The sequence below is a fragment of the Schistocerca serialis genome, chromosome 1 (assembly GCF_023864345.2).
Source record: "Schistocerca serialis cubense isolate TAMUIC-IGC-003099 chromosome 1, iqSchSeri2.2, whole genome shotgun sequence".
NCBI classification, from domain to species: Eukaryota; Metazoa; Arthropoda; class Insecta; order Orthoptera; family Acrididae; genus Schistocerca; species Schistocerca serialis.
Genome location: NC_064638.1, coordinates 1145068613 through 1145086135, shown reverse-complemented (window position 1 = coordinate 1145086135; position 17523 = coordinate 1145068613). Strand labels below are relative to the sequence as shown.

At 39.9% G+C, this 17523-nt stretch overlaps 1 protein-coding gene across 2 annotated transcripts in view; it reads left to right on the top strand.

The window, feature by feature from the left end:
• LOC126417668 (phytanoyl-CoA dioxygenase, peroxisomal-like) overlaps positions 1–8341 on the top strand; it is a 71504-nt gene extending 63163 nt beyond the window's left edge. For both annotated transcript variants that reach the window (XM_050085138.1, XM_050085137.1), the window contains exons 9-10: positions 2325–2379; positions 7959–8341. In XM_050085138.1, the coding sequence (XP_049941095.1) occupies positions 2325–2378 (54 nt within the window). In that variant the 3' untranslated portion in view covers position 2379; positions 7959–8341. The remainder of the gene's footprint in view (positions 1–2324; positions 2380–7958) is intronic.
• Positions 8342–17523: the final 9182 nt, after the last annotated feature.

Genomic DNA, 17523 nt, shown 5'->3' with positions numbered 1-17523 from the left:
CTTTTTTTCGACGCCTCCTTTGATGTAGGGTATGCAAGCTGCTCCTCCTCCCTACTACCCCTGGGAGTCTGCTTCCGTCAACTGCTCCATTCTCTTTCCTTCCGCTTTCCTAAAACCCTCTTGACAACTTGGGGTACAGCACCGCCTTGGCTCCGTCCCCGGATCTACTTGCTCCGTGACCTATGTCAATTTCCCAAGGATGGTACCCCTACACTTGTTTACCGTCGGGCATTTGCTACTCTATGTGCACAAATGACGGACGCCACATTTATTTACACCGACAGCTCGAAAACATCATTAGGTGTAGGGAATGCCTATATTGTTGGCGACACCCCAAATCACTTTCGGCTTCCCGACCAGTGTTCGGTTTATACTGTGGAGCTTTACGCTGTTCTCCAGGCTGTCCACTACATTCGCCGCCATCAGCGGATACAGTACGTAATCTGCTCAGATTCTCTCAGCTCTCTCCTCAGTCTCCAAGCTCTTTACCCTGTGCACCCTCTGGTCCACCGGATTCAGGACTGTCTGCGCTTGCTCCACCTGGGGGGCGTCTCGGTGGCGTTCCTCTGGCTCCCGGGACACGCTGGTATCTGTGGAAATGAGGCGGCCGATATAGCGGCCAAGGCTGCAGTCTCTCTTCCTCGGCCAGCTCTTCAGTCGCTTCCCTTCACCAATCTACGGAGCGGTTTATGTCGCCAAGTTGCTCATTTATGGCATGCGCATTGGTCAACACTTCCCCATAATAAATTGCGGGAAGTGAAAGCCCTTCCTTGCGCTTGGACCTCTTCCTCCTGAACGCGTCGTCGGGAGGAGGTAATTTTAGCTAGACTCCGGATAGGGCACTGTCTTTTTAGCCATCGACATCTTTTAAGCGGCGATCCTCCCCCACTCTGTCCCCACTGCTCTCAGCTGTGGACGGTCAGACACCTTTTAATTGAATGCCCCTATTTTAATCCGTTACGCTCCCGTCTACAGCTATCGCCTGATCTATCGTCGATTTTAGCAGATGACACGCGCTCAGCCGACCGCGTTCTCCAGTTTATTAGTGACAGTGAAATGACGTCAGTCATTTGAAGCTTGTTTTGGGGACAACCAACCCCTTTCTGTAGTGGATTTTTAAGCATTCCTTCTGCTTTTAGTTTCTCAAATTTGATGACTTTGTTCCCATTGCTGCTGGTTTTAAATTTCGGTTTTTTCCTGTTTCCTAAGTCACGGGCTGGGCGCTAATGACCATAGAAGTTTTGCGCCCTAAAACCACAAACAAACAAACAAATAATTTACTTCTACTAATAATTCTAATAGTTATCAAAGTAGTAAGTATAAAATTATTATGAAAAGAAAAGTTGCCACTCACCATATAGTGGAGATGCTGAGTCGCAGATAGGCACAACAAAAAGACTGTCACAATATAAGCCGCGCTGTAGCTTCAGCTGCTAGAGCTGAGATTTATTTTTGACAAAAGCCTTTTTGACTGAAAGCTTATATTGTGACAGTCTTTTTGTTGTTTTTATCTGTGACTCAGCATCTCCACCATATGGTGAGTGGCTTCTTTCCGTTTCGTAATATTGTTACATTCCACACTGGATTTTCCATTGTTCAATAAGTATAAAATAACTTTTCATTGCCATACTTAGTGAAGAGCATAAAGATTGTTCACAGGACTGTTTGGAAATGGCTGATAATGTTGCCCACACACCTCAACAAAATGCAAGGTGGTTCCATACAACGTGTCAGGGCGGCTGTCTTGTTGAAGCTGTTGCTTACCTAACTAATATTATTACCGGGCCCATTATAGTGAAATCCACATTTACAATCCTGGAGTCCTGTGTCACACAAGTGACCCTTCCACTGTATTTAAAGATGCTGGATAGCTTGTAGTCAGTCCCAAGTACTCTGCAACTGAAGACTTACACCATACACTTTGTGAGTTCCTAACAGGACTGTTACCTTCTGCTTTCCTTTGCTGACAGTTACTTCTGTCTTTGGTCTCCCACTTAAGGTTAAAGTGTACTACAAGTTCCTGCATTTACTTCTATCATAGTACAACTTTTCACAATACTCGTACAGAAATTGCACATTTTTAGCATTTTACTCTTGAAAATATGCCATTTTAATACATATACATCAGCTTAAGCTGCTCAACATATGTATGTATATTATCATGAAACTTTTTCAGTATTCACAAGCTGCTGTGTGCCACATGTACAAGGCTTTCTTGTTTCATTCTTGCCCACAGATCCCAGAATTCTGGAGTTAAAGCCACTTTATTATTCTGTACTCAATATTATTGCTAATATACTACATGTAATTATTTGTTCTTGCAGGATGTCTGGAAATACAGGAGCAGACTTGTTCGTGGGCAGGAGATATCACTGTAAAGTAAGTTCCTGTCTCTCTCATCAGCAAATTTATATCCTAGATCCCTTATTGAGGGAAAATGCTTAGGAATGTGGAATGAGTGACAATATACCGCAATGTAACCGCAAAGACATGTCAGTAGATTGATTTAATAACTGACAGTAATTCAGGATAGACGACTAGTATCATTGACAGTATCCTCCTACCAGTATTGGGAGACACTGAGTGAATGTGTCTTGTGTATACTGTTCTGCAGCATCAACAAAATGTATGAAATGCATACTGTTGCAATAATAATCCAGTAGAGCACCTTTTTTATATTTTACATATGGTACAAATCGATTTTTGTCAAAGATATAAATTTGGTAGTGAACCAAATCTCTGACGCACAAATCGATGACGTTACAGCTGTGCACAAATATGACATAACAAAAGTAAACCATATTTCAAAAATAACATTTAAGCTCCTGTAACATGTGTAAAAAATTATAATACAAACAAAAATTACATATATAGCCCAATTGTATCTAGGTATTGCTTGAGAATGAGGCATCATTCGAAAGTTGTACCAATAAATAAAATATGAAAAATGCAGCCCTGGTGGATTATTATTTCATTAGTATGCTGAGAGAATACATGTTTCACAAAATATCAAAGTGGACTCTAAAAACAAAAGAGTATTGAAAGGCATACTGGGCATTGGTAGTCAAACTCTGCTATGAATAGCAGCCTGAGACCAACAATAGTACCCAATGTGGTTGGATTCTAGGCATCAAGTACATATAATGGCACAATTCACAGCACCAGAAGGAGACAACCAAGTTGGTTGTCGAAATATTGTGCATTAAGTGGAAACAGTAATTCGTGTGAATACTCAGCACATCATTAAAAAGAGAGGTGTTTATACGGCACCATAATGTATTGCTGTTGCCATTCACATATCGTATTTCTGTAGCTATTGTCAGAGAATTTTGTAGTTGTGCAGTAGTCCTGTATTATTCAGTATTAGGTTCACTGGAGAATCGTAAATTTGGACCACATGGTCCAGAGGAGTAACAGCAATCTGGTGATACAACTCAGTTAAAACAACAGTCTAGATTGCAGTAATATTTTATTAATCACTGGTTTTGACTTCATGTAGAAGTCATCTTCAAAAAGGTGTGTTGCTGGGTGAGCACCGAGGAGCTGGTGGCGGTGGCGGCAGCAGCAGCAGCAGCAGCAGCAGCAGCATCATCATCATCATCAGCAGCTGCCAGAGGTGCTTATTTTCTGAAGATAAGTTACACACAATGTCAAAACCGGCCATTAGTAAAATATTACTGTGATCTAGACTGTTGTTTTAATCTCACTGGAGTGTAATATAAATCAGTCTTTCTTCTATCAACAATTCAAGAACAGTCTTAATCGCATTTATTATTATTATTGTTATTATTATTATACCGCCAGCCGGATTCAACCTGATGTAGGGGTCATCTTCTGGGCGTTTACACCATTGTTCAATTGCTGGTGGTTTCCTGACATTATGTAGAGAGGAGTGACACCACCAGCAGTCGACCAATGGTGTAAACGCCCAGAAGATGACCCCTACGTCGGGTTGAAACCGGTTGGCGGTATTATAACAATAATAAATGCGATTAAGACTGTTCTTGAATTATTGATTAATCATACTAATCACTGCTTCTCTCCACAATCATGTTGTTCAAAAATTCTTCCTTCTAGTGTGGCATATACCATTATTTTCAGACTGGAATGGACTGTTGACAACGTATTTATTCAGATTAAAAATAAAAAAAAGCATCATGACAGATACAGGGACTATGACCACAATGTTTTGCAGCTAAACTGAGTACTGTAACCCCTCCAAACCCACCAAAAATAAATGCAAAATGCATCTATTTAAAAAAAGATAAAATTTGCTTGACACCTTCTTAAGAGACAATCTTCACTCCTTCTAGTCTATGTAAGCATAGACCGGGTGTGGTTTAAATTCAGAGAAATTGCAGTTGAGAGATATATACCATATAAATTAATAAAGAGGTGTTACATATACCCCGTGGTACACAAAACAGGTCAGAACACTATTGCAGAAGCAACATAAGAAGCATGCCAGATGTAAAAGAAATCATAATCCCCAAGATTGGTAAAGTTTCACAGAAGCTCAAAATTCAGCGAGAACTCAGTAAAAGATGGTTTTAATAGTTTCCACAACAAAACTTCATCCCGAAATCTGGCAGAAAACCCAGACAGATTCTGTTCATATATGAATTACACCAGTTCCAAGACGCAATCAGTGCCTTCACTGTGTGGAAACAATGGTGGTGTTATTGTTGACAGTGTCTCTTAAAGCAAAGTTACTAAACACAGTTATCAAAATTCCTTCACAAAAGGAGACAAAGTAAATAGTCCAGAATTTGAATCGAGAACAACTGCCAACAAGAGTAACGTAGAAGTTACTCGGTGTAGCAGAGCAGCTTAAAACACCTAAGAAAGGCAAGGTGTCTGGTCCAGATTGTTTACCAGTCAGGTTTCTTTCATAGTATGCTTATACAGTAGCTCCATACTTAGCAATCATATACAAATGTTCACTCATTGAAAGTTCCGTACCTTAAAACTGGAAAGTTGCAGAAGTCGCGCCAATATCCATGAAAGGAAAGAGGAGTAATCTACTGACTTACAGATACATGTCGCTAACGTCAATTTGCGGCAGGATTTTGGGACATATATGTGCTTGAGCTTTATGGGTCACCTTAAAGAGAAAGTTTGTGGACAAATAGCCAACATGGGTTAAGAAAATGACATTCTTGTGAAACACAAGTACCTCTTTATTCTCACAAAGTAATGAGTGCTACTGACAGGGAATGTCATGTCAAGTTGATTCCATATTTCTAGACTTCCAGAAGGCTTTTGACACTGAACCTCACAAGTGACTTCTATTCAAATTGTGTGCCTGTGGACTATCATTTCAGTTGTGGGCCTGGATTCGTTATTTGCTAGCAGAAAGGTCACATTTCATAGTAATTCATGGAATGTCATCAAGTAAAACAGAGGTAATATCTGGCATTCCCCCAGGAAGTGTTATAGGCCCTCTGCTGTTCCTGGTCTACATAAATTATTTAGGAAACAATCTGAGTAGAATTCTTAGATTGCCTGCACATCAAGTTGTAATTTATCATCTTATAACATCATCAGATGGTCAAAACAAATTGCAAAATGATTTAGACAAGATACCTGAAGCGTGCAAAAATTGGTAATTGACTGTAAATAATGAAAAGTGTGTAGTCATTCACATGAGTACAAAAAAGAATCTGCTTAATTTTGGTTACATGGTAGATAACACAAATCTAAAGACTGTAAATCCAACTAAATGCTTAGGGATTACAATTACAAATAACTTAAGTTGGAATTATCACACAGACAATGTTGCGGGTAAAGCAAACCAAAGACTATGATGTATTGCCAGAACATAGAGAAGATCCAACAGGTCTGCCAAAGAGACTGCCTACATTATGCTTGTACACCCTATTGTGGACTATTGCTGTGCAGTGTGGGATCTGCATCAGATGGATTGATGGAGAACATTGAAAAAATCCAAAGAAGTGCAGCTCATTTTGGACCATAGGGGGGAGGGTGCCACAGAGCATCTTCTCACGAAATTTCAGTTACCAACTTTCTCCTCAGAGTGTAAAAATATTTTGTTGGCACTCGCCAGTGTAGGAAGAAATGATTATCATAATAAAATAAGAGAAACCAGAGTTTGCACAGAAAGATTTAAGAGTTCACTTTTCCACATATTGTTAGAGAGTGGAACAGTAGAAAAATAGCAAGAAGGTGGTTTGATGAACCCTGTGCCAGGCATTTAATTGTGAATTGCAGAGTAATCATGTAGATGTAGATATAACATTTTTTAATGTAATAGCATAGGCTTCCAATGTCAGTTAGAATAACATTCTTGTGTTTGTCAAAATATCCACGGGTGTGCTGCCGGTTGGACACTATAGACCGGCAGCACACCCGTGGATATTTTGACTATCAAATATGCCGGGAGAAACTCAAGAATCACATTCTTGTGTTTGTTAGGCCACATCATAACGAAACACTAAATCAACTCCAAAGCTAAGATCTAGACCACCTTTGCAGTGGTCCCATATAGGGTGAGTCAGCTGCACATTAATGACCCTGAAGAGTATCGTTGCAAAGACACTCAAAATTTTGACTTTACATTTGTTTCAGTGTTTCATTATGATATGGCTGAACATAAAAAAACTAAAATTTAGTTAAATTCACTGTGGAAAAGTAATGAAAATGGGTCTGTAAATAAACATGTAGAACCAATTGATGAGTTTTTGTATACAGGAATGAGGAAAAGATCAGCTGAAAAAGAATAAATAGATGAGTAAAAATGGCCTGAAGTGCTTTTGCTAAACTTGATTGTGTTTTAAAAGCTGAGTTTTAAGAGTGTCTGAAATGGTAAGTTTACTTGTCAGTTTTGATTTGTGGTGGTGGGGTATCGACTTTCATAGTGAAAGCCAATGCAGACTGAGATCACCCTGCAAGCTATGAAAAGTGGAGAGATGCATGTAGAGAATTACCAAGAGGGATAGGAAAATTAACAAGTGGCTCTAGACAAATTGCACTGAAAGATGCAGTTCTGACTGTAATGACAGTGGACAGCACTTGCAACCTAGTGAATGGATGGTAAGATGGATCAATAGTGTTGTTTGTTTCAACCAAGGAGATAAGAAAAGGCGTAATGGAAAGTGGGCGGTTGATATTAGGAAACATGTAGGCAGAATGTGGGTTATTAAAGCACGGAGAAGTCTGTGGGAAGCATTTTTTCTACTCTCTCTGTCAAATTGATGACGACAACAACACAATGACTCGGTTGTAAGTGGCTAGAAGCATATCTGAAATACTTTTTGCCAAACCCTTACAAAATTTAGATTATGAGCATCATTACTCAATACTACTATATTTTTGTCTGTCAGCTAGTCATGAAAAAATCCGGTAATTTACTGTGATATGCTGTAGCATCTCATATGTGACTTACAAACTCATCATGGGTAACCTACGTCTTGGTCTTTCCTCTGTAGTAAAAAATTCTTCTCAACTATCTTCTTTAGTTGTGCACCACAAATATTTGGCTTTTCCCTTCTTTTAATCAACCATTGCTGTTAAAATTTTTAGATACTTCATTGCATGAGTTATAAACTACATCGTTACTGTTATTATTATTATTATTATTATTATTTGCATTTTTGCAATGTTTTATTTCATCTATTACATTCTTTTTCTCCTCTTCAACCTCATGCTAATAATCCCTTTTCCTGAACTTTCCTGCCTGTAACACCCCCCCCCCCCCCCCCTCCCGTCTACAGGCACACACATTCATCTTTCTCCTGTTATATGCCATCCAGCATTATCATCACTCTTATTGTAAACAAGAGTTCCTAAGAATGATACTGGTGTGAAAAAGTTTTGACATGTTGTTATTAGTATACTTAAGTGCACTTAACTGTGTGGTAAAATACAATGAAACAACAAATAAATTTCAATAAATCGCTTCAGCAGAAGGTTATAATGATTATAATTTCTCTTTACAGCACTACAGTGTGAAACATAGGCTTTGGGAAAATGCTGTTTGTTTGCTGGTCCTGATATCCTGAGTTAAGTATTTTTCCAGATACCAAAGAAGACATTTTTCAATCATGCATATATATATATGCTCCATGCCTAGTGATTTTGTATTGAAAGGGCAACAGGCTGGACTTGTAAATGTCTATTATTCACGTTATATTAAGATAAAAGAATTATGTATTCCTTGAAATCTTTGTATTTTTATGCATCAACTTTAAGTTGGGTTTTACTGTGATATAACTAATGGGTACTGTTTGTAATCTACGTACAAAATCGTAAACAAATTAACAATAGACAGAGGCTATACTATATTTTGTGCATTTTTAACAATAAACTGTTATGACAGAAAGCTTTTTAAAATGTTTTTAATTGTTATTACAATCCCTTTCTCATTGAGGTTCTTCTTTTTGAACTCTTTCTCATTGACAGGCAACACGATGCATCAGTTTGTACCGAAACAGTAGAACTTGTATCATGACAGTTAACCATCCTTTTGTGAATTACTGAGTGAGGTGGTGCAGTGGTTAGCACACTGGACTCGCATCCAGGATGACGAAGGTTCAAACCCACATCCGTCCATCCTGATTTAGGTTTTCTGTGATTCCACTGAATCGGTTTATGCAAATGCCAGGATGGTTCCTTCGAATGCGCACAACTGAATTCCTTCCCGAAGCTGATGGCACCAATGATCTTGCTCCTCCAAATCAACTGACCAACCTTCTGTGAATTGTGACATACATTTGCAATCCATACAGTCTGCATACAGGGAACATTTAAGTTACTTCTGCAAAAATTTTGACGCTAACAGATAGTACTGCGATAGAGAAATTATATACGAATGAAACTGCACAGGCTAAGAGGATATATGTTGTTACGTCAGTGATTACAAAATTGAGTCAAATTTGCAAAGAATTTGTCAGTGTGAGCACACTTGTCAAAATGATGATGTGTCCCCTCTGGCCTGGATGCAACACTGATTTCATTGGGAAGGGTGCCATAATGCCGCTGTATCCTCTCCTGAGGCAAGCTGGCCCACAACTGTTGTGACTGATGCATCGTACTCTGCCACTGAGACAGAGTTGATGCCCGAGCTGGTTGCATACGCTGTCTGTTGTGAACGGGTCTGGGCATCTCGTTGGCCACCATGCAGACAGTTCACAGACACGTGCAGTGTGTGGATGAGCAGTATCCTGTCAAAAAATGACACCACGATAACATCGCTTGAATGATAACGAGTGAGGACACAGGACTTCGACAGCAAGTGTGCCACCCTTCGTGTTCCCACACAGTCGAACATTGAACCACTGTCTCGTCAGAATGCCCTACAAATCTGGAGATTGTACAGTTTGTCCAGGCAGCCAAACGGAGACAGATAGTGGGGCTCCTTTCAAATTATATCTGGTGCTGATAATGCTGTCTCACACGAGTATGTGGTGTCTCTGTGTCCTTCGGTCAACACTCAGCATTTGATGCTGTTCATTTCCATCATACATCCTACAAAGCATGGTAACCACACTGAACATGAGCAACACTAATGCACTCCAGTGGCTGTTCTGTCTCAGGGAACTGCAACTCTAATCATTTCTATGCCTTCACGACAGTAGCTCAGTTAACAACCTGCTTTCAAGGGCAATGTCAGTGTGCTTCACAAACAAGGAATGTGAATCAGATACAGTGAGTGCTCCATGTCCTGAAATGTGTCAATTGGTGCTATGATTTTTTTCAGTTCATGTCTCCTTTATACCCACTATGGCCTTGTGTAATGCCTACTGAGCCCACACTACTGAATAAGTTGCATGTGCCTCGCCAGATCGTGCCAGATGGCGAGCACTATGCGTAACTAAGCAGTGGCGCTGTTCAGGTTTGGTAAACCCACTCTTCTTGAGTTGCAGCTGTCTTCTATTACTCTAACCCCTGGACATGCACCAGCAAACATTATTTAATGTAACAATGGTACAGTGTGTATCAAATGATTGTAAGGATCGTGCAAGCCTACCATACCACATGAGTTAATGAGAGAAGTTAGAATGCTAACGGTATTGATAGCATTAATATTTGTTTCCCTGATATTGCATACATTTATTATTTACATGAATGTACTGTACAGAGTAATTCGGTATTAATGTTACAAACTTTTGGGTTGATGGTGGAGAAGGTTAAATGTATCAATTTCAGGTAAGGGACCCTGGTCCAGAAACAAGTCGGAAGTTATATGTGAAAATCCTTCTGATACATCTGACAATGGGCCTCTTCTACTGCAAGCTCTGTGGTCTCCATATTTTTAGAGGTGGCCAAAGCAAGTAAACAAGTCTTGTAAATGTGGGCTCTAAAATGCATACCCTGAGAGCTATGAACACTTGTTCAACTTTGCTATTGCGAGAGACATCTTTTCTACTGAACATTTACCAGACATTCGTTTCCTGTTTTGGTCCATGCTTCCACCTCTGAAAGTTGCCCACCTTACAGTCGAAACAACACCAGTACCGATACATGTGTTCCACTGTCAGAGGTATTGGAATTATTTTCACTTACAAATTTGACTCGATTCTTTCCAGATGAGGATCCGTTACCTCAAATTGATGCATTTACCATTCTCCATCATTCCTGAAAGTTTGAGCTGTCAATAGGCTCACACAAAAGAAGGAAAAGTTGCTAGCTATTGGAATTTGAAAAGTTGTTGTGACCAACACAGTGTTGCAGTGAACAATGACTAATAACACAGAAGTTAAATCTAGTTGTTATAAAGTACATATAAAGGGTGATTTTGTGATGAAGTTACAAACTTTCAAAAGATAACTCTGAAAGCTAGCAAGTTTGTTAAGTGATCGCGTTTAATCCTTAAAGAATTTACATTCTGCAAGAATTTTTCTACAACATTTATCCCTGAAAGTTTGCAACATTATAACATAATCACCCTGTATATGTGCTTTACAGCAACTAGATATAATTTTCATGTGTAAATTAGTTATTGATCACTGAAACATGGTATTGCTGACAAAACTTTTCGAAATAATCCCCACCAACCTCAATGTATGCATAATATCTGCTGCACCCTTTCATATATCACTGACATGTCGCAAACAATTGGCAAATCCTGCCAGCTGGTAGCCAGGGTATAATAGGTAAGCGTGGTTTTTCTGAAATTACATAATACAAGTTTCTGTCAGTTTAAGACTAGAACTGTTTGCTGTGAATCACTTGTAGATCATTTCAGCTATCACCTGCAAAATGATAAATTTGGAGCCTTCATTAGTACAATAGTATCATAATTAAACATTGTAGATTTTGAACCAACCTTTACAGCCATTGGAAGGCTAAGAAGACGAATGAACCCAGTACAAATCTTTGTGACATCTCAGTGTTATGTAATATGTACTCTTATACTGATGTTAGTTTCATGTTGGTCTGTTAATGAGACCCTCTGCTTTCTGTTATGAAGTTAATGTCATCTGTAGAAGAGATATGAAATTAGTGTCTTAATATGTTGTTTTGCCAAGTCAAATAGCTAGCAAAATTATTACTTTTTAGTGATCTGATGAGTTTTGTAATTCATTAGGGGTTATACTTTTTAAGCTAATGTCTATTGGTGGTGCATGCAGTGTCTGCATCAGCGAACATTGTCTCTGTAATAGTTGTTTGATTTTAACAATTTTTTTTTTTTTTTATAACAGAGTTCAGAGCAAGACAAAAATTGGATTCTGAAAAACTTGACCTTGAGTGAAATGAGTGTAGTATGTTAAAACTCTAACCAAATTTGGTTTAACCCACACTTTTTCATTTTGAGACATGTAGACCGTGGCCACATGTGTCCTCCGTAATGGTCTGGCGTGTTACGATTTCTGCAGAGGGTTGGAGTGTTGCTGTTCCAATTGTCAGGATGGAATTCTTTCTCCCCACCTGGGCATTGTCTGCACTGAGACAGACAGTGTTTAGGAAAATTGAGCCAATCCTTCATTATTATTGACATCTGTTGTTCATTAAATTGGCAACAGGTTTGCAGGCATCATCCCAGAAACAGCGTAACTGCTTCCAGAGTGGATTTGCCACATGCATGGAGGAGTTTTACTTGCTGTACCTTGTGGTAACTAGGGTTATTTCCAGAGGATGAAGGTCCGGTTCATCATATTACGGATGGTAATCTGTAACTGTGAAAAGCATGCATATGACCTTTAACTGTGAAAAGTGTGCCTACATTCTGTAGCCACAAAAAGCATGCCTGCAATCTGTAACTGTGAAAAGTGTCTATGACATTGGAAGAATTACTTACTGTTCCTCACTGTCTTTGTGGTTGCAAGCTCGTGTCTTCAGAGTTTGCACATTTCTCATTTCTATTGCTTCAATTCGTGGATGCCGAGCTGCCAGCATTTACTATACAGCCAAGAGCCAGTGTACAAGGAAAACAGCGAGCACCTTGTATTCAACATGACGAAAGTACTGGTCCTGATTTGTGAAACCCCTGTTTATTTAGTGAGGCCTCGTTATAGAAATTTAATTTGGATTGTTATATGTAGCACTCTCTCTCTTTGGTTACCTGCTGACAAAGGCTCCCCAGTCATCAAGATTCATCCCCCAACAAACACAGTGATCCCACTCCAGAAATCCAACAGGATCTCCAGTCTCTCCTCAAATCCTTAGGCCCATCCCAGAACCTCTCCCCTGAGTGTCTCTCCTCACCTCTATCACTTCTACATGCTTCCTAAAGTCCATAAACACGGCCACTCAGGACGTCCCATTGTGGCCAGTCACTGTGCACTCACTGAAAGAATCTCTGTTCTCATGGAGCAACACCTTCAGTCTGTTATCCATAACCTAACCTCTTATATCAAAGATACCAACCATTCAATATTTTTGGAAAATGGCTGCCAATGCCAGTTAAATAATGTATAAAATGAATATTTAAACCACCAGTTGTTTTTATTTTAGACCCAAATTCTACCGGTTTTGATCTTGGATCATGTTCACGGATGAAGGGTTAAAATGGTTTACGCTGCCATATTGTTAGTCATTACTTAAAATGTGTAGTGCATTTTGTGAATATAAATATGACACTGCTCTGCTCTATAAACAATTTGTATCTGGATATTTGATTTTAAAGCCACATGTCATATATTTACATTCACAAAATGCACTACACATTTTAAGTAATGACTAACACAATATGGCGGCTTAAACTCGTTGTCTGCGATGATGATCTGAGACCGAAACCAGTAGAACTTGGGTTTAAAATAAAAACAGCTGATGGTTTAAATATGCATTTTATACCAACCATTTCCTCCATTGACTCTCCATGGGTTCTATTGCTTTACCACAAGATGCCCTGCTGGTCACTGATGATGCCACCTCCCTCTACACTAACATCCCCAATGCCTGTGGCCTTGCCATTATTGAACAGTACCTTTGCCAACACCTGACTGATTCCAAGCCTACAACCTCCTTCCTGGTCACCATGACCGAGGGCATCCTCACCCGCAATTACTTCACCTTTGAAGATGTCACCTACAAACAAATCCATGATACACAAAAGGGGAAAGGGCACCCACATGGCACCATCCTATTCCACCTATTGTGGGCCATTTAGAGGAATCATTCCTAACCACCCAGAATCCCAAACTGCTCACCTGCTTGATTCATGGATGACATTTTCATGATGTGGACTGCAGGTCAGGACACATTATCCACATTCCTCCAGAACCTCAACACCTTATCCCCCCTTTGCTTAACCTGGTCCTCTTCAAACAACAAGCCACCATCCTTGATATTGACCTCCATTGCAAAGATGGTTACATCAGTACTTCCATCTATAAAAAAAACCAACCAACCACCAGTAATACCTCCACTTGGACAGCTGTCATCCATTCCGTACCAAAAAGTCCCTTTCATACGGCCCATCCACCCATGGCTGTCACATCTGTAGTGATGAGCAGTCCCATTCGAAATATACTGAGGCTCTCACTGAGGCCTTCACAGACTGAAATTACTCTTCCAGCCTTGTGCAGAACCAAATCTCACGTGCCTTGTCTCTCCAGTCATCTACCACCTCCCAGATTCCCACTGTCAGGCCACAAAAGAGCTCTCCACTCATGTCACAGTAGCACCCAGTACTGCAACAATGGAATTGCATTCTCTGGCTGGTTTTTGGCTACCTACTGTCATGCCCTAAAGTGAGGAATCTCCTACCCACTATCTTTCCCACAGTGGTAATCCACCACACACCATACCTATACAGTATCCTCGTCCAGCCTTACTGCACCTCTGCTCCCAATCTCTTGCCTCATGGCTCATATCCTTGCAATAGACCTAGATGTGAACCTTGACCCATACATTCTCCTACCTGCTCCAGTCTGGTCACAGGCAGCTGCTGTCCCATGAAAGCCAGGGCTACCCTTGAAACCAGCCATGTGATCTACAAGCTAATCTGCAACCAATGTGGTGTTTTCTGCATGGGCACGACAACCAACAAACTGTCTCCCTGCATGAACGGCCACTGAATGACTGAGGTCAAGAGACAGCTGGACAGCTGCACTACACAGTTGCTGAAGATGCTGCCCAACACAATGTGCTTCTCTTCATTGGTTGCTTCACAGCCTGCGCCATCTGGATCCTTCCGACTATCACCAGCTTTTGTGAACTGCACAGGTCAGAATTGTCTTTATCCTCTGTTCCCGTAACCCTCCTGGGCTCAATCTCCACTAGTCTCTGCCATCCCCTCTGTAGCCCCTTCCTTGCTCCTACCGCATCACTACACAGGTTTTTACTCCATCAGTGCATCCACCAGTCTTTTTTTCCCCTCCTCTACTTCTCTCCCTTTCTGCTCACTGCTTCCCACCTCCAAAACCTGCCGACTACACCCAGCAGCCCTACCTTGTTCCCTGTACGCTCCCACAAGCAGCACTACTCCCTCCCCCACTTCTACCCTACTGTCCCTTCCTCTCACTACCCCAGCCTCCTCCTTACCTCCACCACCCACCAACAGCCTCTTCCATCAGGCACAGTTGCTCATAACCTTGTATCAGTGGCCAGAGACAGTGGTCTTACATGTGAGATGTGTGCTTGTGTGTTTTCTGCTTAAAAAAAGGCCTTCTGGCTGAAATTTGAATGTATAGCAGTCTTTTTGTTGTGTCTGCCTGCAACCCAACATCTCCGTATGATGAGTAGTGTCTATCCTTTTCATACTATGTCATCATTTGATCACTGACTGTTATATTTTTCATGTTTCACAATAAGAATCAGCATTTTTGAGTTACCAGAATGTGTCAGTCATTTATAAGCCTGCTTGTAAAAAGCAGTAACATATCAAATCGAAAATCTCTTTCTGAATATAAAAAGAATTAATTGTTTTTAAATCATGTATTTTATTTTTAATGGCCTGTGTGTTCAAACTGTCATAGAAGATCAGTCTTTTTTTGTTTCCTTTTAAACCATTTTATGTTGAACTGTCACAGTTTTTTTTCATTTAATTACTTGATAATTTTCTTTTAGTTAATGAGACAAAATATAAAAAGTTATTTTGTACACAGTTAAGGCTTGTGGCATGTCATTCATTTCTGTCATTGTCACCATGCAGGTATGTGGTTTTAATTTTTACCTTGTGGTTGTTTTAGAGCACCTAATCTAAGGTAAAATGAGGGGTTGAGCAATGTCTGGGCTAAGCTCAACTTGGTCACCCTATGTCAGTGCCTGGTTATTAACCAACCATTCTGATTGCATGATTCGTTAATAACTTTGTGGTACCAGTTATGACACCTGTTTTGGATGAAGACAAAATAACCCTGTATTAACTGAGATATTATCTTTCTCAGGAATCCAATTGTTCATTGTTGTCAATATTTTGTGAATGCTGCTGAGGGAAAAAATGAAAAAAAAAAAAAACAAAAACAAACTTGTTGTGTTGTGTTCAGCACCTTGTAGCACCTCCATGCTACCTGCCACATATTTGGTAGGAGAGCATGGTTCGGATTCTTTGTGGGATGATTATACAAAAAACTGGTAGGGAAAAAAGGTTATCTTTTTTGGCAGGTATATTGCTTGTTCTTTTGGTTGCAGTTTTTAATATTTCTAAAATTTAAAAAACCTCTCTCACACCGGCCTGATTTAGCTTCACTGATCAGGATAGTAAAAACATGCGTATATTAAGGGAATTTTCATTGACAAAGCAGGCTTATCACATTCACACAGTTCAATACTGTTCTATCCTGATTAAATTGAGTTTAACTTAAATTCCATAAGGCAGTGAAGCAATTTCGAAGTCTCGGTGCGACGAAAATTGTCAGTCGATCTCCTGGAAACATTTGTAATAATTATTAACTTTCGGTGATCACATGGGGAAGACCGGAGATCTGCTGGTAAGACCGTGTTAGCCTATTTATTTGAAGTAACTGGATATCTTGAGCATACAAAACGGCAGGTTCGTCCAGTGTAAATCAAGACGTTCCCCACTGATCCCGTGCAACACAGCGAGGTAAGCAGACGCTGTCAATAATAAACAGTTAAATAATACGCGAACACACTTACTTTAGTTTAGTTCATGTATTAAATTCCTTCTCATACAGGATCTCATCAAGATGGCGACTAGCCCAACAATACATGCATATACATCCTTCTTTCACGACTAATCGGCAAGAAGACCCATTCTTTTCATAAGAGAAAACATAGATAGCAGAGAAGCTATTCCATGGAGAAATGCACGCTCCAAGGAATAATTGGGCTTGAAACTACTTTGCATTGATAATCGGTAAGATAAGAAGAGATATTTCGAGATATGTACTGAGTTATATAATTTATAAAATTTCTGAAAATTTCGCGGAGAGACCGCTGCAAGAGACATTACAAGTTGACTGTCAGGCATATTAGCCATAGACAAAAGAGTTGTATTGGGCATTTCATATTTGAAGAAAAATTGACTGCAGTGTGCCTAGACACTGTGTGACTTACCTATAGAAGGCAACATCACAGAGTTAAGCCAGCATTTATGTGGTGCACTGGACTGACAACTCTGTATCCCTGCTGACATCATTGGTGAGGTGTGTGCCAGCAGTGCTGTGTGCAGTAGTTCTCCTTTTAGCATGAAGGTGCATACTGAATTGTTGTAGAGAACCTGCCTTTCACATTAACAGATCTTTAGAATTCAGGCACATTTAAATAATTTGTGTAAATGTGTTCAAGATTTACAGGCGGTGAATATGGGCCCCAACCAAGCCCCTGTTGTTGAACAACTTTGCTATAGTCTTTTAGTTGCAGCTTAGTATTAGTTTACTGACTTGGTCAGGATAATGTGGACTGTTTTTCTCCTGACTTCGACACTCAGAGTTATGTACTTAGAATCACAGTAGAGATCATGGGGCCAGGTGGAAAAAATCAATAAATTATTTAATGCATTAAGACAAAATATCAGTAAACTGTCAATTGAAGCAAAAGAAATTATAGACCTTCTATGGTTAACTGTTTGTTTACAAAATCAGACCAAATTGACAAAATGCCTGTTAGCTTCTGTCTCGGTTTCCTCAGCCGACATTTGTTTGATAATTTTCCTGA